Source organism: Meriones unguiculatus, chromosome 2 (assembly GCF_030254825.1).
Source record: "Meriones unguiculatus strain TT.TT164.6M chromosome 2, Bangor_MerUng_6.1, whole genome shotgun sequence".
NCBI lineage: Eukaryota > Metazoa > Chordata > Mammalia > Rodentia > Muridae > Meriones > Meriones unguiculatus.
In genome coordinates, this window is record NC_083350.1 from 62,015,053 (window position 1) to 62,038,203 (window position 23,151).

Below are 23,151 nucleotides of genomic sequence, written 5' to 3' on the forward strand. Positions count from 1 at the left end.
TTAGAATCCAAGTACCTGGGAGGCAGATACAGGAGATCCTGCAGCCCTTTAGCCAGCTGGCTGTGGTGGTTTGAATAGAATGGCCCCCACAGACTCATAGATGTAAATGCATGGTCATAGATTTAAATTCATGGTCATTAGGGAATGGTGCTGCTTGATGGGATTAGGAGGTGTGGCCTTGTTGGAGTAGGAGTGGCCTAGTTGGAAGAAATGTGTCACTGGGGGCAGTCTTGGAGGTTTCAAACAGTAGGCTGTAGCCAGGCCTATTGTCTCTCTCTTCCTGCTGCCCTCAGCTACAATGTCTGTTTGTGTGCTGCCCCTCCTTAAGGATAAGGGACTAAACCTCTTAAACCGTAAGGCAGCTCCAATTAAATGCTGTTTTTTTTTTTTTCCATAAGACTTGTTCTGATCACAGCGTCCTTTCACAGCAATGGAACTTTGACTAAAACCCCAGCCTTACGTCCCAGTGAGAAGCCCTCTCTGAAAAACGAGGAAGACATTTCCTTAGAACGACACCCAAGTTTGGCTTCTGGCTTACCTGTGCGTGTACACTCAGACCTGCACACAAACAGAAACAAATGCACACATGTACATGCATGCAAGTGTTCAAGGCTATCCTCAACTACAAAAGGAGTTTGAGGCCAGCCTGGGCTACCTGATACCCCCTCCCCAGACAAAAGGAATAGCCTCAGGGAGCCACTGTGATCTGGATACTGGCTTTCTCCCTTGCAGCTATGCCCTGCCCCGCCCTCACTCCGTTTGTGGGAGCCAAACACCTGCACTCCAGTGCTCTGCTACAACCTGCTGAATCTCTAGGAAGTCCCTTGTCCTGTCCCTGGGCTGTGTGCCTAGTGTGGACCAACAAGCCTTCCTGGAGGCACTGGGATCCTGTGTGGGACCCTAGGTGTCCTCCGACACATGGATTTTATCTGGTACTCAGTCCAGCCTCTATGGTTGCCTCTGTCAGGGCAGATAATGATTTCCAGAAGATTCCGGAGTAAGCTGGGCTGAGCAGATGGCTGGAAGACAGTCCCAGGCAAGGGCTGGCCAAAGAAGGAGAAAAATAGGGGACAAGGGATTGATGCTTGGAGTCACAAAGAGAGCTCTGACAGATTGTTTAAAGAGTGAGTGAGAATCTTGTTGGGAGAGATCACGCCAGTCACAGTGTGGCTGAATCCTGTAGGGTGTCAAGAGGAAGGAAGTAATTGTGAGGAGAGTGGCAAGCAGTTAGGGTGGGCAGCCTGCAGGAGTGAAAGGTGGGCTTCAGGGAGTCTGGAGATAGGCTAGAGTTGGCCTCAGCACGCCTGCACATGCCAGCTTGTCCGTACACACATTCCCAGAGAACCAGAGATTACAGGGCATGGAGTCTGGGCAGTGTGGCCGGTAGGTCACACGCACTCACAAGCTGCCCTCCAAATGTTCAAGAATGCCCAGGCCTCATCAGATAGTGTCCTCTTACCCATCATCATCTAAATATACACATTCCCCACAACCATCACACAGGCAGGGGGTTGCTGAACACAAAGCCCAGCCCAGTCCACCAATCCGCAGGAATCAATCCTTAGGCTGCACAATGCTGCCATCTGGTGGCCATTTGAAGAACCACAGCTCCCAGGTTTTCCGTAACACACAGAAAGACAGACAGATAGGCACAGAGAAAGAGACCCAAATGCACAATGGGCCTCACAAAAACTCCAACAGGTGTATGCAAACACAGACATGGTCATTACCACGCTCCCTGTTCTGCCTCGTCTCACAGAAGCAAATTTAAAGCATAGAAGTATAAAGCTCTGCTCTCAGGCATGACCGCAGCCAATATCTACATGTTATCAGCAGCCCAATCTGTTTCTAGCAGGAGTGAGCCCCCGAGAAGAGCACCTCAAGCTCCCACCTAGTGTAGAACACCCACATGCTTTAGGAATCTCCTCTGCATACAAATGGGGGTGTTAGGTAGGCACCCCACCGGTTTACCTGCTTTAATAAACCTCCAATTCATGGAGACCATCAGGGACAGGGCTGGGTGAGCTGTTTCCCTGGTCCCTTCCATGTTAGAACCCAAGGATTTTGTGTGTGTGTGTGTGTTAATAAGACAGGTAAAATTAGATCCTCTCTCAACTGGGGTTGGCTCCTAGGGCTGCTGGCAGTGAGCAGAAAGCCTTGGGAGGATGAAGAGTGAGCTCTCTCTCTCTCTGTCTCTGTGGGGGGGGCGTATGTGCACACACGAGCACACACGTGTGGTTATTTTTCCTCGTTTTAATCTGCTGACAGAATTGTAGGGACAGATTTAAGCAGGCAGATACAGAGAGCTGTCAGGACAGGAAAGAGGCTGGCAGGCAAGCCCCTCTGCTTTCAGTCCTTCAGATAATGCCTCAACCCCCATCACGCACAATGGAACCAACCCAAGCAGGAATCTCAAAGGTGTTACCCGTCCTGGCCTACCGGGAGGCTCTCATCACCACGGCTGCTGTAAGCCACTGTCTGCAGAAGAGCGAGGCATAGTCTGTAAAGACAGCACGGGGGCGGAACCCAGGGTTGTGGGTGGTGTGGGTGGCTCATCCCTCAGCCTGGCTTCAGTGTGAGGGTATCTGATAGGGCAGGGAGCTCCTCCTGGAAGGTACCTCAGCCTGGAGGGTGCCAGTAAAGCTGCCGTCTGGGTTGTGGGTGGTAGGCTGGGCCCTTTCTTCTTCTCTGACTCTGTGACTCCCTGTCTCTGTCTTCCCTATCAGTCAGGACACACTACTCAGGACGGCTACCTGACCAAATCCAACAGGCTGCACACACGGGTCACAAGCACACCTTGGTCTAGAAAGGATCCTGATCACTTTCATCCCCCCCTCAGTCCTGTGGGACAGGAAGGTCAGAGAAGACATTCATCTCAGGAACACATGTGGAATAGATAGTGAGAGAGAGGCCAGCCATCAGCCCATGTCCCCTTCTTCCTGTTCCAAGACTGGTCCACGAGCTATTAAACATGTAACTCCTGAGGATCTTCTACCCTATGGAGGCCCAGCCCAGTGCCCCATGGGAATATCCTGATGCTGCACCTGGGATCCCAGATGTCTTTGTCACCCCCTCAGGTGACCCCAGCTCAGTGAGAACAGAACCCAGCTCACCTGGAAAGGCAAAGAGCCAAGAGTTCAGAGCACCATCCACGAGTTTCATCTTCTGGCATTTTGGACATCGAACTCGTGCCCCCACCCAGGTGCTGGCTGTATTGCAGAAAGATTTCCTGAAGCCGGGGTTTAGAGGAAATGTGCCCATACCCACCCAAGGAGAGTTAGGAAGGTGAGAAGTCCTCATCTCAGCTGTCACAGGAATCCGCCGCAGGTTCTTAAGGGAGAATTCGGCACAACAGGGCTTATACAGGATGGTGCGTAATAACTTGTGACCTACACTGCATGGAGAAAGACCGGGAACACGGAGTCTTAAGTCGCCAGAGCACCAAGGCTGGTAGCAGCTGTGCCTTGGAGACTCAGTGCTGGCTTCGACCTTTGCCCCTGTCCCCTCCTCATGTGTGCTCACACACAAGCTACCCTAGAAAAAAAAAAAAAAAGCCCTTTGAATCCTTTGCGTGTGCACAATAGGCTAGGCACATACACATATATGTGTGCCCATATGCCTGTGTGATAAAACCCAAACATCTGGCACAGGTGAACACTGTCCCTCCCCTAGGTCTACAGGAAAACCACCTTCTAGCCATCTGTCCCCCTCCCCACACAGAGGGAGTGGCCTAGCCTCAGGGCAAAATTTATCATCATTATCCTAATATCATCTCTAGTCTCGGCAGTGGCAGTAGCTAAAGAAAATACCAAGGCTTAAGTCGGGGCGCAGGAGAGAAAGTCAGGAGATAGGAAATATGATTTATGACGGGAATCAATGCAATCATAATACTTCGTGCTTATGAAATTGGGCTGTGCCTCCTGGGCCCACACAGGCCCACTTCACTTCAGCCCTGCCTGTCACCAGAGCGGGGGAGTATGGGAATCTGGGTGGAGAAATCTAAATGATGGACGCTACCTACCTCCTTTCCAGCCTTCCTTGGTAGTAGTAAGGGTGCAGGGTGTTGTCCAGGGCGGCAGTGGAGAGGAGCAAGTGACAAGTGATATCAAGCTGGGTGCCCAGCACTTGGCCGGTGCCTTGACCTACTCGGCCTATACTGCTCTGGAAAATGCCTAGGAAAGGTGGTTTCGCTAACATCCTCAGCGAAGAGGGGCATAGTAGGCTGCCTGCCATTGCTGAGCAAGCCTCAGTGTTCCCTTGATAGTAGCAGCGAGGCGTAGAAGTTAAAGAAAACTGCCGTGGAAGTGGAGAGTTATGAGAAGGCTCTACCCAGAACATGCCCCATCCTGCAGCCAGCATGGGGCTAAGCCATGCTCTACGATTAATGTGGGGTGCTGGTGGTGACTATGGTGACTGTGGAAGCAGTGAGGAAGGCATCAGGATGGTAGTGAGAGGAGGTCATGTGGCAGCGGCGACCACGAGCAGTGACAATCGCATGGCAACAGCAATCAATGGTCATGTGTGTTTTCATATGTGTTGCTCATAGAGCTGAGGTCAGGTAAGACATTCCGACTCTGTAGAAAGGCCTGAGGCCAGCATCATTCCCATTTCCCAACTCCTCTAGAACTGAGGCAAAAAAAAATTATACCCTAGACCAGTGGCCTGGGAGACCCTGGGGTTGTGTGATCTTTTTGTACATCTGGGCGAGAACATGCTTATCTCCCTGCTTCAAAAATTTCTGAGCTCCATGACAACTCATTTGAGCCACAGATAAGGGCCAGTGGAGAGAGGAAGCATGACTTTCAAGTGGATATGGATCGCCTATGGTGAAACCCCACAGGGTGGAGGGCCTCCTTCCAGGGGCATTGCCTTCAAGGACACAAGGCAGGACTTCGGGTAAGTCCTGGGCAGCTGGCTGAAGAAATGCCATCAGGAGCAGCTAGCTGGTGGCTGCGCTTGCTGAACTCGAGAGCAGGGAATAAAACAGACTCCAAGAAAGAGGTACCTGGAGGGCTGCTGGTCCTCTGGTGGGTGGGGTTTTGCTGAAGGGGAAGCAGAGTTCCAACGCAGGAATCCATGGGGCTAGACATCTCAGATCACTTTCAATAGGGCTGAAGGGAAAGCAAGTCCAAGAGGAAGGCGTGGAGCTTACGCTGTGAATTCTTCCAGCACTTCCTTGGCTACTGGACGCTGGAGCTCTGGCCAGTTCTATACTCACTATTAACTTATCCCATCCGCCAGGCCCCCGTGCCACTGTAGGCCTGTCTCTAATAAAAGAAGGTGGACAGAGGTGATATCTTAAGAGCAAAGAGGGCTGTAAGGAGGCATCCCTTGGGCAGGCCCCGGATAAACTGCTTGGCCTGCAAGCAAGCATCGAGAGGGTGGGTAGCCCAGACAAGGGAGAGACAGGGAGACGGGGGATGCGGCTCAAACCCTGAGGTTACAGGGCAATTCAGCAGCTGGGATGGGGGTCAAGGTGATTGTGCTGGTATTTCGAAGGGCATCCCGGGGCCAGAGCCTGCCTTGACAAGACCTCGGGAGCTCAATAGACTTTCCAAACCTAATTAGTGTTTAATGGTCTGGAGAGACACGGCATCCACCGTCACTGGCCACACCACGGCCGCGCTGTCCAGACGAGGGTTCTTAATTAACCTTTAAAAAGCCAATCTGCTGTACTGCCATGGGAGGTCACATATCTGTCACCACGTGAGTGCTCACACGTGAGGACCACACAGTTCCATGTGTGATTCCTTCTGGGGGCTGGGGGGATACTAACCACAGCCTTAAAGCAGACTCTGGGAAGGGTGATGGGGATGTGTGTGGCCTCCGGATTGCTGGCTGGGGCCAGCATGGTGACGGGACAGTGATAGGGAATAAACAGTGGAGAGCAGGCAAGAGGGAGACTCAGATGCCTTCTGCCTTCAGGAAGTACGTTCTGGCTGGCTCCTCAAGAGTGACAGTAGAGGGTAGCAGAGAGTGAGCAGGCTAAAAAGCCAGGCCCTGCATGTGGGCACAGGGGACACTGAGCATTCCAGCTGTTCCTGACCCATAATTATTCTGCCTGAGGCAGATGTGGGACAAAGCAGGAGTGGAGTAATGGAGGTGGAGGAGGGCTGAGTGCCAATCTCAGAGAACTAACTGCAGAAACATGCCTGGCTTTGGGCTGAAGATCATGCCAGGGAGAACAGCTGACTGACAGCCAGAATATACCAGGGGCAGGGGCAGAATGGCAAGGGTGAATTTAGGATTACCTCACGAGACTGCAAGCCAAGTAGAACGTCTAAGGAGAAAGAGGAGGGGGACAAGACAAGGGACCCAGTGGCACCTACAAGAACCCCAGTGTTCAGACTGAAGGAGGATGTGGGCCTACTTGGCCAGAGGTGGAGCAAGGAGAAGTCATAGGACAGCTGGAAGAAAGACACGATGTAGACAAGGAGGCGGTGCAGATGAGGAGAGAGAGCATAACTCCCTACCCTTAAATAATACTCTACCCATATTCCACATATACAGCACACATATCCCACACCACACCTATGTGTAGAGTGTCTCTCTTTCTCTCTCTCTCTCTCTCTCTCTCTCTCTCTCTCTCTCTCACACACACACACACACACTTATATGAACATGGTTCACAAATTGACTGCCACACCTGCTTCCGTCCACTCACCCAACATGAGCCCCACACACTTCTGCAATCACCGGCCCCTCACCCCACACTCCAGTTTTTCACCTATACGTGCTCACACTTGCACCCAAGCTTGACACACTTGCAGGCGGTGCCCGTGACCCAGAGACCCCGGCATGTTCCAGAAGGAGGGCCGTGATCGATGCTTATTAATGAAGCTGCCCTGGAGATGGCTAATTGATGGTGGTGTGCCGCTGTTGTCTGGAATTTAACCTGATTCATCATTTAGCCTGTTGGAGGCTGGAGAGCTGTGTTAATTAATGCCAGGAAAACAGGCTTGGACGAGCTGGGTGCAGGCTCACATTAGAACACTGGAGCACCAGGGGCAGAGGGAGGGAGAAAGCAGGGAGGGAGGGAGAGAGAGAGAGAGACAGAGAGAGAAAGAGAGGGAATGATTAAATCTAAAGCCCAGAGACAAAACAAATTTCAAAAAGCAAATGTCGCTGCCTGCCGTTGGGAGGATGACTCAGGTCTGCGCTTGGCGAACATCACCAGATTGTGGCGTGGGGATTAAGAGCAATTTCCTCTTCATTTGTCATTTGCTTCATGTGGGCTCTCTCCCCAGGCCTATGCTGAGGCTGAAGCCTTTGGAGAGAATTAAAAGGGTTCAGATTTACGGAGGGAGTGGAGGAAACCTGGCCTGGGTCAAGCCTAGCAGAGTGGGGGAATATGGTGTGTGTGTGTGGTGGGGGAGGGTTGACTCAAATCGTGTCACTCAGGTAAGAGGAGAGAGAATGGGGAAGGAGGGAAATGGGAGGATGACACAGAAAAGGCTCTTTGTCCAAGTCTCTCGGTCTGATCCTACCCCCTCCTCATGCCCGCTCTGCCAGCTTGTTCAGGAGGTGCTGGGTCTAAATCTTCAGAGGCAAAACCGGCAATGAGGGCTGGAAAGTGTCAGCTGTAGCTGCAGAGAGGCCCTGTGAAGGCTGGACAGCTGTCAATCTTAGGCACCTGATGGCTGGTTGAAGGAGAGTCGTGGATATGTTTATGAGAAAGCGCTAAGATCTTGGGTGTGAAGAAGAACTTCTCAGCCACAAAGCGCTGCCCTGGGAGGGGGGATCGGCTGCAGCAGGGGAGGGGACCGGAGAGGGATCCACATTTGGAAGTGGAAACTTGGCCTCACTGATCACTGAAGTCACAGCGGCCCCGAGACGGCCACACATTCACACTCAGTGGGGGCCTCCCCTCCTCAGGGAGTGATCCACCGGTCACAACAAGAGGACTTTCCAAAGCCGTTAGTTGGACCCTGCCCGTGCAGGACTCAGACATGATGCTGTGCTGTGGGCAGAAGCATAAATCACAAATCATAATCGCTTTAAAAAAAAAAAAGCCCCTCGGAATAAATCTAACTAAAGAAGTAAGAGACTTCAAAATTGAAAACTTTAAAATAAATATAGAGAAAAACAAACAGGCATGTAGGTTCCCACCTTTAATCTCAACTGTTTGGGAGTCTGAAGCAGGAGGATTACCCTGATTATGAGGGTAGCCTGGTCTGCACATTCAAACTCTATCTCAACAACAATAGTAAGCACGGATCTCAAATTATACTATACAGCGATAATAGAAAAATCTGTAAGGTAAATAAAAATAGACACATAGTAGACTGGGAAGATGATTCAGTCATAAAGGGCTTGCCACAAATGTGTGAGGACCTGAGTTCAGTCCCCAGCCCTTCCTGAACAAGCTGGCTACAATGACATGAGCTTGTCATCTCTGCATTCAGGAGGAGAGGCAGGCTGACCCCTGAGGCTCACTGGCCAGCCTCCCTAGCCACATCAGTGAGTACAACATACAGTGGGGCCCAAGAATGGAACACAGTGGGCTTTCAGCAAGTCTCTCTATAGCTAGCCTCTGTCTTCTAAAGACTGGGCAGTGAACACTGGGATGGGAGGAAGTGTCATGGAACAGGCCCTGCCCACAGAGGGACCCAACAGGCCCTGGATAGATGAATGAGTGAGTGAGTGAGTGAGTGAGTGAGTGAGTGAGTGAGTAAATCACTTTGGTGGCCCATTGTAGAAACAGGCACAAATGCTAATAGACCAAGTTGAGAGGACAAATCCGGGACTAGAGAAAAGGGTAGGCTCTTGAGAAGGGGCAGATAATAGGTATCACATGTCTCTGGTATCTGAAGCACCTTGCTTCTTGGTCACACATGGCCTTCCTACTGTATCAGAAAGGAGAGAGCTACAGGAGGGCAGGAGGGAGGATGGCTGCAGGATGCTGTACCGAGAGTTTCATTAGGCCCCATCCCCCTGCATCCTAGGAGAGCACGCCTTTAAGGGGTTAAGTAATCACTGTCTCCATGAGCAAGTGCACTGCAAAGCTAAGACTGAAATCTGGGCAACTAAATCAGGACTGCTTTCATCCAGAATTATCCATCCACTGTTTTTCAACCATCATGCACCCCCACCCTAAAGAGGGTTAGTGACCCAGCCTGGCTGAGCAGCTAATTAGTTTGGTTTCCACGGCAGCGGTGCTTAACTGAGACTGTGAGGATCCTCCTACCTCTGCCAGCACAGCCCTGATGGATGGGTGGAAACAGAAAGACAAAGATGGACAAGGAGCGCTTGGCATTGGGGGACTCAGAGTCCTGACAGGGATGCAGGATCAGTAAATCTAAGATTTCTTAGGGTCAGAGATCCATGGACTTTATCTTGGCAACCTTCTACTTCACCTACCCTATCCCAGAGAAGCATAAATCACAAAGACTGTCCCCCTCCTTCTTGTATAATGGAGGTTCAGGAAGCGATGGACACCCAACACCAACTAGATCTTCTTTATACTGGAAGCAGTAGTGGCCTTTGTCTGGGCCTGCCACAGAACGCCACAGTCCAGGGCCCAGGATGGTGATGGTGGGGGAACTCGCATTCTAGTCCTTTAGGTGGAAGGGCAGTAGATTTTATGCATAAATTCCAGGAAAAGGGGAGAAGGAGGCTCTGAGGATGAAGAGGAGGGGGAAGGAGAACAGACCGAAGGAGTGTAGGCAACACAAGCCACCCACCAACAGAACAGCCTCCTAGCGCTGCCTGCTGCTGCTGCTGCTGCTGCTGGCTGGACACCGTAGAGCAGAGAAGCCTGTTGCATAGCAACTGCCGGGCAGCCTGCTTGTAGGGCTGGACCGAAGCGGATGTGTAGGCTGCAGAGGGGGCTGCTTGGACTGAGCTCCGCATTTCACACACAGTTTTAGTTCTATTGCTTGGTTTGGCCTGGGGCGAGGGGTCATTTGGGAACCAAGAAGTACAGCTGCACCATGGGATAATTAATCAGTTTGTCTAGCACCTTTCTGCCGTCAGTTCTGGACTCCTGTCTCCCTACAGAATTTGGGGCGGGGGGGGGGCAGATACTAGAGAAGCGTGGCCCACGGCTCATCTCGCTTTAAGCATCTGTCTGGCATCTCTCAGGCCTCTTTGAGCCCACTCTACTCCATGGGCTTGCTACAAGATGTCCTGGGACCACCCGACCCAGGTCCTGCCAGGCTTAGCAGGTACAGCCTACCCACACCCTCAAAGTGTTTGCCATGCAAGCTTGCAGACCCGAGGCCGATCTCTAGCACACACATAAAATGCCAGGCTTACTGAAGTACACTTGTGATGCCAGCACTGGGAAGGCAGGAGCAGGAGGATTACTGGGGCTTACTGGTCAACCAGTCTAGCTTAATCACTGAACTCCAGGTTCGGGGCGATAAATCTTTTCTCAAAGAAATAAAGTGAAAGCAATGGAGAAAGTCATCTTGTATTGACCTCTGACCACTACAAACCACACACAACTGAACACACGTACACCATAAAGGCATAGGTGTAATCAAGTGGATTCAATCATGGAAAGCTTGCAAAAAGTGGAGGCCATGACTTAGGATTTACTTTGTTTAAAAAAAAAAAAAAAAGTAAGAGTAGGTGTGGGATGAAGGAGTGGTCTCTAGGAGTGGCCTGGAGGCTACCTCAAGCACTTTACTTTGCCCAAGAAATATGCCAGGGACTTTTGTTGGCACGTCAAATGAAGAGAGGGGTAAAAGGGGGCGAGGAGCCTGATAGGGCTGCTGTATCTTGACCCAACAAGCATCAAAGCATCAGCCGGCCTTCTCAGATCAGGGACTGAGTGAGGACAGAAGTAAGATTTATTTAAAAAAAAAAAAAAAAAAGGTCTGGAGGGCTTGCATTTCAATGGGCTCTAGATTTGCATATTTTAACAATAACGCTGTTCTTCTGACTGGCCCTTACTGCTGGCTGTCTCTCTAAAGGACGATCACTGCTTCAATAAACCCTTCCTAATCCGAAGGTACAACACTGCAGCTCGGCTGGAGGGCAGGGGATTAAAAGGGCCTTTCTCTTTGGTCTGGAAACAAGTCTGAAGGGCGGCTGACCCACTTGCAGCCTCTGGGCACTTCCACCAGGCCCAGCAACAAGGGTGATGATGCCACTTGAGAGAGGACTCGGCCATCCATTTGATGAGCATGTTAAGTCGCACGCGTGTGTGTGTGTGTGTGTGTATGTGTTTGTGTGTGTGTGTGTGTGTGTGTGTCGAGGTCACTTCAGGTGTCACCTCACAGGACACTGTCTACTACTTGGCTTTTATTTGACAGTTTAACATATTTGTACGATGGATTTTATTCATCTCTCCCCCCAGTCCCCTCGAAGGCCCCTTCCCTCTTTCATTGGAACCTTTCTTCTCTACAAGGCCCTTTGTACTTTCAACAATGTGGACGGCTTCAGGGATTCGGATATCAATCCTTTCCAGGGACCATGGTGATATTCTCTGCCCCTTTGGCGTTTGAGACAGGGTCTCTTGCTGGCCTGGAACTCAGTGGTTAGGGTAGGTTGGCTGGCCAGGGAACCTAGAAATCTGGCTGGCTCTACCCCTAGCACTGGGGTTGATTATAAGCACGTGCTGCCATGCCTAGCTTTCTCACATGGGCTCTGGGGGTCATTCTCAGTGCTCAAGTTTACACCACAAGCGATTTAATGACAGAGATATTTAATGATAGAGAAGCCCTAGATCTGTCTCAAATATCCACTGTTCCTGCCGCTATGACTGGGGCCTGCATGAGCATCAGAAACAAAATGGCTGTGGGCCTTCCCTTACAGCGTGGAGACAGACATTAAACAAACCATCAAGTTGGGGACCAGAACATTCCATCAATGCCATAAAGCACTGAAAGAAAGAATGAGGGGTTTCAAAAGACATCTGATATATATTGCAGGACCAAGAGGGGAAGCCAAGAGACCAAGGAAGGGATAGGAAGCCACCAAGCAGGAAAAAAAAAAATCAATAGCATTTATATCCCAGGTAGCTTTGGAAGTCTGTACCCTGTCAGGGGGTCAGCTGCCCTGGCCAAGCCATGGTGGGTGCCACAGGGGGTGTCCACAGTCATGCCTCACCGCTGGCGAAAGGCATGTTTCCTTGTACCTCTAGCTCTTCTCTGTGGTATGAACCACAGGCAATTTATTAAGGAGGCAATTAAAGCATATTTACAACAAACTACAAATGATACACACGGCTTCTGTCTTTCCCCTGAGAGCCTTCCTCACTGGGGCAGTGGAAGTCCCCAGCAAGGGCTCAGTCTTCCCTTCAACCTTGTCAGAGCCTGTAATGCACAACCTGGAAATCTAAGTCAGTAGCAGATAAGATCTTGTCGTCTTGGCAGCTCTGCACAGATACTTTTACCATTCACGTATTAACTTCATCATTTGCGTGATGGTAAAGTTGAGGACAGGCAGCATGGAGAGACACACATCTTTCGTTCCCTGAGGATTTATGGAGGAGTTCCATCCTCCTGCCATAAAGGATCCACAATCCCAGACTTGGGGGTTGGCTGACTGCTCCTCGTCACCCTCTCTTCTCAGAAGTGCCTGAAGCTGACAAGCACGGTGAAAAAAAAAGTGTGTGAAGACAGAGAACAGGGGTTGAATTTCATCTTTCTGGTGTCTGTGGGGTGAGGGCAGTGTTCAAGGCAGGGTTTCTCTGCGTAGCTTTGGCTGTCCTGGACTCTATTTGTAGACTGGGCTGTCCTCAATCTCACAGCACCTGCCTGCCTCTGCTTCCCTGAGTGCCGGGATTAAAGGTGTGCACCACCGTGCCCAGCTTGAAGCTCATTTTTTAAAGGTGCACCTTTGAGTACTCTCTGAAGGCACAGGCTCTTAGGACTTAGAGCACCACTGCTTTGGAATTCTCGAGTTTTACCTTTGAACTTGTGTTGGATGAGTGATGTTCCAGGACATGGTTTTGGTTCAGGATCTTTGTTCACGCTAAGGCTGTCCCCTTTCCACACACCGATCTCCACACATCTGTACAATCAGCCATGTGCATACTCATCTTGTGGCAGCCCAGGTGGCTGCGCTGTGACACGGCTGGTCATACCCCAACAGTTTGTGCCTCTTCACCAGTACTGATCATGTCCCAGGAACAGCTCACCACACATTAGGATCACTTGTCTCTGGTGGGCCTCACCTGCAACCCAGGAAGTACCTGGGGCTCAAAGATTGCTAGTGAGAGGAGAAACCCAGAATGGAACACAGAGGGCTAGCCCTTTTGAAGTCAGGCCAACTACACCTCTTCCTATAAGCCTTACACTGCAGGGCTATTTCTGCCCACAGACGTGGGAGGCAGGAGAGGTTGATCTTGCCTGCCCTGTAATGGGCACTTCCTATGGGTTCTTCTGCTTTCTTATTTCATCCTGATTCCCCAAAACAAAGTGAATTCTTTAAAGGCAACAGTTATACATTGTGCTACTAATCATACATGCGCAAATGCTTGTGTGCACGTGTGATCCTGGGATGCTCCATCAAGAGGTTGGGTCTGGAGGTACCAGCTCCTGAGAAGAACCCATGATCTAATGAGAAATGACTTCCTTGTCACCGAGGAAATAGAAGCTAGATACGTACATGAAAGGACAGTCCTAGGTCACCTCCATAACTGGGTTCTGACAGCTGTAAGGCAATGAGGAATGCAGAAAGGCTCAGCCTCACCCCAAATCTCCATATCAGCCTTCAGGGAAAGACATTGCTCCAGAAGGGGAAAACCTCTCCCTCTGGTGAGCAGTGGATTGTTTGGGATGTCCAGGCTGGCCCTGCTCTAGAAAGGTGTTCGTTCCAGTCCAAGGAACTCCTTTAAAGGATGGGGAGAGTGAGTTCACACAAATAAAAGCATGCACTCACATGAATTTGGTGAGCAGCCCCGCTGGTAGGAGTGTTAACCAGAGCCATCTTCCCGAAGATGCACCTTGGCTCTCAGGGGTCAGGTAGCAGAGACCTGGTAGCGGGTGTGGCAGCACAGAGAAGAGGCCACACATGGTGCAGGAGGAGAGATGGAGTCAGGAAGGAATGTGGCCTGTCTGTCAGTCTGTCTGCTGGTCAGCCACAGGTCCCTACCCATGCAGAGAGCCATGCTGGACAGGTGAAGCCTTTGGACCAGCTCAATCACCATATTTATTCTAATTGTATCGTAATGGTCCCCAAGGAGCCTGGTTCAAATGAGCTTGACATTATTAAAATTTTAATGCCCAGTTTTCATAGCTGAATGAATATTTAAAGGGTATGTCCCAGCGTACGTTATGATGATGAAGAAATTAATGGAATGTCTTGTTTAATGCATGGCTATGTGTTGATGCAAAGAATGATAGAGGGAGGGCCAGGGGAAAGGGAGACAAAGCCAGAGGGATGGGACTGGGGAGAAGCCACCTGTCTGCCCACCCTCTGCTACTGTAAGGAGCAAGGCTGGTCCTAGATTCTGATCTGGTGAGAATGGCCCAGCTCATACACACCTCTTTCCCCAAAGCAGAACCAGGACTTGACAAAGTTGGACCTGGGTGTGACAAGGGACAGGAACAGGCCAGCTCCCTTCTGGCCCTAGCCATCTATGCTAAGCTCAGGAAACTACCACAGCCGAGCCAAACCAGTTTCCTCCTACTGAAGAGGTTCTAACTGGAAAGAGACCACAGTTCCCAAGTTGTCTCTTCAGAGGACTGGCACAGGAGTCTCCAGCTCCCTGAGTAGCTGTTTCTGATCCAAGGAAGGTCACCCCTGGCAGGGCTGACACCCCTTCCGAGCCTGGAGGCAGGAACCATAATAAAGAACACATCTCAGAAAATGCCATGTGGTGGCTTTCTCAGGGTCCCACACTGTTGGGAAGTGCGGATGGCTTACAGGGGATGCTCATGAGACAGGAGAAAAGTAAGGGCCAAGAACGTCCTGAGACCCTGGATTGGGCCTGTTTGCCACAGGGAGGGTGTCAGGTGACCAATGCCCCTTCAGGTCTTCTCTTGATCCATCCTTCACTACTCCAGTAACCTTCTCACACTCCCTCTCTTTTGGGTGTCCTCCTGGCTTCTCTCCCTCTGCCATGTTTGGCCTGTCATCTCCCACCATCTCTGCAGCCTGACTTGGTATCCTCTGCCCAGCCCGGCTTCCTCTGTCCACACTTCCTCCCTTCAGGTAGAATCAGGGCTTGACAAAGCTGGACCTATACAGGATAATGGGCAGGGGAAGACAGCCTTCTTTCCAGACCTAGCCTCCAGCGCAGAGTCTGCTGCCCATGGGACAGTGTCACACCCCAGGCTGACACTTGACAAGTTATCATAATCTAGCAATATAATGCATATAGCAGTTATGGAGTCCTGGAGAGCCCAAGTGTCCTGCCCCTTGAGAGGATTCCATGCCTTTTATGTGGAAAAGGGTGGACTCCCTGTAAGATCCTTCTCTCAGTCAGACTCCCTGGACCGGGTGTGTTCATTTGCCAGGGCTACTAGGTACAACATACCTCTGTGGTTTGAACCACCGAAATGTATTTCTTACTGCCCTGGAGGCTGGAAGTTCTAGACCAAGGTGTGAGTGGGCTTGGTTTTGAGCGAAGTCTTTCTTCTTCGAAGAGGGTCACCTTGCTGTGTCCTCGCATGACCTTTTTCTGTGTGCCTTTGTCCCTGTGCTTCCTCTTTGTCTCATAAGGATAGCAGCCACGTGGGACCTGCCGTTATTAGCTACTGACTGTGGTTACCCCCTAGATGCTTACTGCTTTTCCAAATACAATCACACTGAGGGCTTCACTATATGAACGAGGGCTGCAGAAATCCAGTCCACACCAGGGACCCTGCCAGCCTCAAAGAATGGCAGAATGTTGAGGCAGGGCACTACAGGTCCAAGGAATGAACATGAGGGAGGAAAGTGAGGAAATGTGGGATGGAAAGATGTAGGGGCAATGGAGGCAACCTCTACACATACAATATGGCGGCCCCAAACCCCTGTCCCAGGAAGTCCTCACCTCTCATTTTGCCTTCTCCACTTACTGTTTGGCCCTTCCTCCCCAAATAGCTGGGGCCCCTGATAAAAACACTCTTGAGAAAAAAAAAAAAACAAAACACTTGTGAAGTCACTATGGCCATGTTAGTGTTGACCCTGCCTCTCTTGGGAGCACCCTACTCAAGTTCCTCCAACAAGATGTAGACAAAACAATACTGACTACAGAGAACTGTCACCCTTGAAAGCACAGAGGCTGGAGAGATAGGTGTGAGTGAAAAACAAAAACAAAAACAGAACGGTATAACTGAGTCCCTAAGCCCAAATCTTCTTAAGTCCTCAGATTGGGAGGGGAGTATCGCAGGTGTTTAGTAAAAAGTGACAGTTGGGGCTACGGCCCAGTGTTAGATCACTGGCTAGCATGTACACAGCCTTAGGTTCAATCCCCAGTGCGTGCTGTGCTCCAAACGGCAAACCAGGAGTGGTAAAACTGCGCCGGAGGCCCTCTCCCAGACTGAGATTCCTGGCTGGCGTTTTAGACGCTTCCCTTCTTTCAGTTTGAAAAAGATTGCTTTATTGGGGATCCAAAAGCACCCTGTCACGCTTTCACATGCTGGCAGTTTGCTGTAATATAACAGTTCTCCTGTGGCTGAAGGGGCTGCAGCTTTCATACAAAGCAACTTTCCTTCCCCACCCCCTTCCAGGGCTGGCAATCACGATCTGATGGTGAAGCAGGACAGCCTGGCCCCCAGAGGCCAGTCTTGCTGGCCTTGGCTCCTGCATCTCTTTCCTTGTCTGCCCTCACTCTGAATTCCTGCGTGCTGCCTCTGTCCTTCCTTGCGTGGCTCTGCCCTTCCCCTGGCCTCAGCTTCACCTTGCTGAGTCACAACCATCCGCTCCCCCAACGCCCAGTTGTCTTAAGGCAGCCAAAACTCACTTCAGATCCTAGACTGGAAAGCAGGAGGCAGCTTGTGACTGCTGGTCCAGGCCCTGTAAGGGAGGGGAACTGGCAACAAAGTCTTAAGGTGCTGTGGAGGCAAGTGCAGAAAAAAAACCTTTGCAGACCCTGCTGCAAGGTGGCCTGGGAAAGCAGGCCTCGGCTTCTCTGCCTTTAAAATGGGGGTGCTTTTGCCGCTCTCCTTGTATCTTGTGAGAGAAATGCAACTGCAAAAAGGGATCAGGGAGGGGCACACAGGAGAAACATGGTGAAGGCATAAAGAACGTCGCATTGTGTGGCTTCTATAATTTTTATTGTCTGAAATACGACAGGAACCCGAGGCTGTAGAGCCCACCCTCATGCCTTAGAGCTGGGGTTTAACCTGCGCGGTTTGACCCACAATGCTTGGAGTTCAGAGACCTCTAGTGGCCAAATGTAGTATTACACCAGTTCCAGGGAGAGGCCCGCGCAGGCACTCCAGGGCTCTACTGCCCTGACACCTTACTTCGCACAAGCACAAGAAAACTGGTGGCGTCTACTCCATCATTGACGGACCTCTCTGACTCCCATCGTGGACTGCATCCCAGAGCTCCTCTCTAGACATAGACGTGGGAACCAAGTCCTCCGCCACCTCCGCCTCATAGGTCAGAGATGACCAGGCTTGAAGTTAAAGCCAGCTTGGCAAAACCAGTTGTACTGAGGGACCCAAGGCAGGACCACAGGTGTGCCTCGGGTACAGGAGGGGCTTTCTGGGTGAAGAGAGAAGGAATAGGCACGCTCTCAACCTCAGGTTATTGTATCAGGCCATTGAGAGCTAATCCAAGTGGGAGGAGCCCTATTGGAAAAGGAGCCCTTTTCCAATCCAGAGGGGGACATCCCACCCCGACCGTCCCCGCCCCGCCCCGCCCCGCCCCGCCCCGCCCCGCGTGGAATACTGGACTTCGGAGAATGAGGTAGTGGGTAGTGAAGGAAGAAGGTCGGAGGTCTGGAAGGTCGTCCTGCTAGTCTCCAGGCGTGTGTGTCGCCAATGTGGGCGTGGCACTTGTGCACTTTGAGCACTTCAGCCCCAGGCACCCAGTAACGCTGTTCCCTCTACTCTGTTGCAGATGAACCGGCCGATCCAGGTGAAGCCTGCGGACAGCGAGAGCCGAGGAGGTAGTAGCTGCCTGCGCCAGCCCCCTTCACGTGAGGGCCCACTTGTCTCTGACCCCTCCCCCTCCTCCTCCTTTCTTCCCACTTTGTCCCGCTGCAGCGACTCCCTGCCTCTCCTCTTCCTGCTAGGGGCAGGCCTTTGTTGCTCTGAGTGATTGATGTGGAAGACAATATGGGGGAGGGAGGGCTAGGAGACAGGGGCCTGCTGTACGGAGGGAAGGGTTTACTATTTGTCTAAAGAAACTAGGTGCCAACTAGAGGTAATCCTTTTGCATTCTCTTTGGGGGGGGGGGGGGAAGTGTGCCTGCCTGGGTGCTGTCCAAAACAAACAAACAAACAAACACCACTGTGGTGGGATCTGAATAGTAGAAAACTGCCCTGTTAGGAGAGAGACAATGGTTGCAGTCTTCAAGGGTATGAAGAAACACGCTTGAGAGGGGTGATGGTGGTAGTTCAGGTACATGAGGTAAGCACGGAGATAAAGATCAGAGAGGTGGATGCAAGCAGACAGACAGATGTCGGGAAGGGGACAGAGGTAGGACATGGCTTTATCCACGAATGCTCAACCCAGAACACAGAGCTCCCAGGAACTTACACAAGGATGAACACCCTAACAGGCTCGCACACTCATGCACACTCATGCACACACACACACACACACACACACACACACGTGAAAGAGATGATAGATAGATAGATAGATAGATAGATAGATAGATAGATAGATAGATACCCTCAGAAGCTCATCCATGAGAAGACAAGACATGCAGTTAGCCAGGGACATCTCTGTTACCAGGCAACAATTCTCCTGGAAATACAGTGCTTTGTAGCTACACTGCTTCCCCGCCTCAGCTCCAGGGTGATCTATGCCCACCCTGGGCACAACCCTGTTTCTAGGTACCACCTAGATAGGATTCAGCTGTGCCACAATGTGAACAGAAAATAAGAGAATGATAAAGGATACCTCCAGCATCGAAGGTCAGGCCCCTGGCACCCAGGCTCAGACTCTGTCCACAGCAAACAGCCTCTTCCATGGTAGTGAGTATACTGCGGGGGGAGAGAGAGAGAGAGAGAGAGAGAGAGAGAGAGAGAGAGAGAGAGAGAGAGCAATCAGCCCAAGGGAGGGAAGGAAGCTGCAGGCCCCTGCTAGGATCCAGACTGACAGCTTTGGAAAGGAGATACCGCCATTTCTGCTTCTCATGGAGTCAGCCCCCAGCTTCACACTTACTGTTTCCTGCCTGGCCTCAGCACTGAGCAATGCCCACAGTTACTTCCTCAGGAATGTGGACAAATTCAGTCCCTGGTCAGACCCAAAGATACTTGAATCTCTGAGCTGTCCTAAGGGAACACTATCGTGACTAGAGGTGGCATTGGTTCCAGTGGTCTATGCTTCCTCCCAAACCACTCCCTTGAGCCCTCTGTTTCAAGCTGCTTATCTGGCTCAATCCCTTCTTGGCCTGAGATTCAGGTTCTACCCAATTGGTCTTAGGAGGATGCCTGTTGCTTCCCAAACTCACCTCATGTCTTAGCGCATGGACACATCTTACCCGGGGCTTTCTGAGGATCTCAGGACCCTGATAATTGAGATATAATACACTCAGGTATAAAGGGCCTAAGTGAGCAAGCCCACATGGCTCCCTCTTCTCACTCTGGCTCCCTTCTTGATGAAGGTAGGGTCATGGCCTTGCTCAGCCTTACTCAGGGCTTAGGAGACCAGTGGCAGGGATCAGGGTCTCTCCCAGAAATGGTCTCTAGAACACAGGCCCAGTGAGTCACCAGGCATGCAGTACCTCATATCCAAGGAGCCACACAATAGCTCTCAAGTGCATGCAAGTTGCCTGGACAGTTAGTGCCAGTAGTTATCCCAGAAATGGACAGCCAGATAACTTGGAGGAGGCAACATGAGGAAATGGTACTTCTGGACCTGAGAGAAAAGGCTCCCCCAGAGCTGGGAAAGGAACCAGGTGACACAAACAAGGCCTCACCCAGAGAATCTCAGAGAGATTGGGCAGGCCTGGCCCCAGCAGGTTTTCCAGAACAGAAGTGGGTGTGGGGCGTCTGCACAGCCTCAGCTGAGCTGAATGCCTACTCTAATACTCTTCAACCATCCCTTGCCTGGGAGGCAATTGCTCTCCAACTCCAAGCTGCTAACCTCATCGCCTTTCTCCCATATATCTCCTGCTCTGACACTTGCCCCAAGCCAGATTAATCAGCTCTTTTATTCTTGCTGCGGTGGAAAGGGAGGGAAGAGAAGAGCCAAACCTAAACATCTATCTATTAATTGCATATTCAATATTAAACAGGGAGATGGTCCTGAGTCAGCACTATCACAGAGCTATTTTCTTTTAAAAGAAAGTTGGCTTAAAATAATTTAATAGCCATTAAATATTTCTTCTGGGGGAAGGAGGGGAAAGGAAGGAGGGAAAGGTGAAAACGATTAAAGGAGTAAAGAAGAGACAGGTATGAAAGGAAGGGAGGGGGTGGGATGGTGGAGGAGGAATGAAGTTGACAAGAAGGAAGAGGTGAGAAGAGATGGGTTGGGGAGAGGAGGTAAGATGCTTGAGTCGTGAGCACCTGAGTTTGGTCCCCCAGCAACTACGTAGACAGCTGAGCCCATACTACGGGTCTGTGATCCTGTCACTGAGTGATGAACACAAGGTACGCTGAGATAGGAGAGTCTTAGGGATTCCTGGCCAATCAGTGAGGTCCAGACCCTGGCTTAAAACAATAAGGTAGAGACTGTTTGAGGAAGGTATCCCATATGAGCCTACACACACACACACACCACAATTTTTTTAAAAAGAAAATGTGACAGAAGGAAACAGGAGGAGGGGGAGGGGCCTCGGAGAATGTGTGTTGGGGCCACGAGGGGCAGGAAAGGAGCTACCTCAGAAGCAGAAAGTGATGGTGAGCCCCCCCTACTCAGGCTGCATCTTCCTGTCAGCCCCAGCAACTCTGCTGCCAGCCCACTCAAAGATCTGGAACTTGGGATGTACATACATGGCCCTGGGGTCTCCACCCAACTGCCTTCCAGGTCAGAAAGGGGACTTTGGCAAAAGGAGGGCCTCTCCCCAAACCCTGCCCTCATGTAGGCACTTTAGAAGTGGGTTCCCCATTCCACTTCTTGCACTTCTAGAAGCATCTCATGGTCACATGGAGTTCTGGGAATGGGGATGGACAGATGTCAGTAGAACTGTGGGTGTTAGGGTAGCCTTTTTACCAACAGAGCTCTGTTCTCTGCTATAGATAAATTGCTTAGTTCAGGCTGACAGGACAGTAGCAGAGCTCTCTTTCTCTTCTCTGGTATGAGGTTAGTTCCAACCATGAGAAAACCAAAATGAAGGATGCGTCCATCAGAGCCTTAGGCAAAGAGGCCCAGCTTGATGCTGTTCACTCTTCCCAGGGATGCAGGCTGAAGCTGACAGGTATGGCCTTTGGAAGGCCTCCAGCAGGAACACGAGGGAGGTTACAATCTTTCCCACTGTCCTCCACTCTTAGCTCTGGAGAAAGCTCACAGGCAAACAGACACAAGAAGGTGGCCACTGCTATGACAGAATCATGCCCAGTTGCCTAAAGAAATGACCAGATTCCAGATTAAGCCTGCAGCCACCTGGCCTTTGGCTAGACGAGTAAAGCCTACATCAAAAGGACAGGCTGAGTCTCTCCCTACTAAGCAGGTTGTGCTTTCCCCAGGCCAGGGAAGGGGGGACTGAGAGAGTAGCCTAAGGGAACCCAGAAGGACGCCCAATGAGTTCAGAGAAGTGGGTCAGACGATTGAGGCAGGAGCAGGGGACTTTCTGACTACTCCCACCCCGGGCCCTGCCGAAGGGCCTCAAGCAGACAGACTAAGGGGGTAAAGAGCCCTGAGCACTGCCTGGAAAGGAACATGGGGAGGCAACTCTGTGAGCTGCTATTGGCACACCCCAAGGAAGCTTCTAGAAAATGAAGAAACCTCTTTTTTATATCTTCCTTCCCTCCCCAAGTCTTGAAAAAAGTGCCTGGACTGGCACATTCCAGTTCAATCTGCTCCCTGGGTCTTCACTGATAAACTCCACTTCACTCTATCTATCTATCTATCTATCTATCTATCTATCTATCTATCTATCTATCTGTCTGTCTGTCTGTCTATCTGTCTATCTGTCTGTCTGTCTGTCTGTCTGTCTCTGTCTATCTCTCTCTGTCTCTCTCTCTATCTCTCTCATGCTGGGTAAGGAAAAGAAGGAAGACTGTGACAGGTGTGAGCCCCACCCTCATTAGTCCTTAGGTTTGCCCCTGCCCCCACCTACCCTAGGCAGGTGCTGGCTGAATCAGTTAGCTGTGTTCTTGTAGCCTTTTGCTGCCCCTAATCCGTAACGGTATCTTCAGAGCATCATTCTCCTCATGGCAGACACACTAGTGTGGTGATGGAGTCCCGCTGGGCCAGCTAATGAGGTTGGACACGATGCATGTGATGCGGATCCCAGGCCCTCCCCGAGGCCACGTTCCCCACCATAAACCCAGGCCCCATTCCCCCCTCCCAGCCCCTCCACCATCTGTAGCCCCATCGGGTCCTGTGGCTTTTGAAATCCTATTACGTTTCTCATTTCTCCTCCAAGCATTATTCTATTTCTAAACAGACAGACCACGTGTGGTCTGTAAGGGTTCCCAGGAGCTTTGGGGGACCAGCTGAGGGGTACGAGTCCAAGCAGGGCAGCTGTCTCCTCCTGCAGTGGTTCTGGTCCAGGCACATGGCTCGGGGAGACCCATGGCCATAACTATTGACCTCCAGATGCTGCATTTCTCACTCCTGGGCTCTTCCAACAATACAATCCTCTTACACTCCAAAGGCCATTTACAGTGTGTTCTGATGAAATGGACTTGTAGGCTGACCCTGCTATCTGGAAATGCACCATACAAAAGTGTCCATTTTTCTATCTTCGGAAGCAATGAATGACTTCCTGGACAAAAGCTTCTGTTCTGGCAGAACAGTACCCCCTCCGGATTCTGCCTAGGAAGTCCTCGGACCAGGCAGATGGAAGGGGTTGCAGAGCTGAGGGAATCGGGAGGACCAGCCTGAAGCCATCCTGGGCGTGTAGATCACAGGGCTTTGTCTTGATCCTGCACATACTGACCTCTAGTTCAGAGCCTCGCAGGAGATCCGGGGATGAGCAGAGCTG

At 51.1% G+C, this 23,151-nt stretch overlaps 1 protein-coding gene across 50 annotated transcripts in view; it reads left to right on the plus strand.

The window, feature by feature from the left end:
* Celf4 (CUGBP Elav-like family member 4) overlaps positions 1-23,151 on the plus strand; it is a 273,122-nt gene that overhangs the window by 196,173 nt on the left and 53,798 nt on the right. For 29 of the 50 annotated variants that reach the window (XM_060377526.1, XM_060377528.1, XM_060377529.1 and 26 more), the window contains exon 3: positions 17,950-18,028. In XM_060377526.1, coding sequence (XP_060233509.1) covers positions 17,950-18,028 — 79 coding nt within the window. The remainder of the gene's footprint in view (positions 1-17,949; positions 18,029-23,151) is intronic. The other 21 variants (XM_060377535.1, XM_060377544.1, XM_060377531.1 and 18 more) reach the window with 1 other exon arrangement.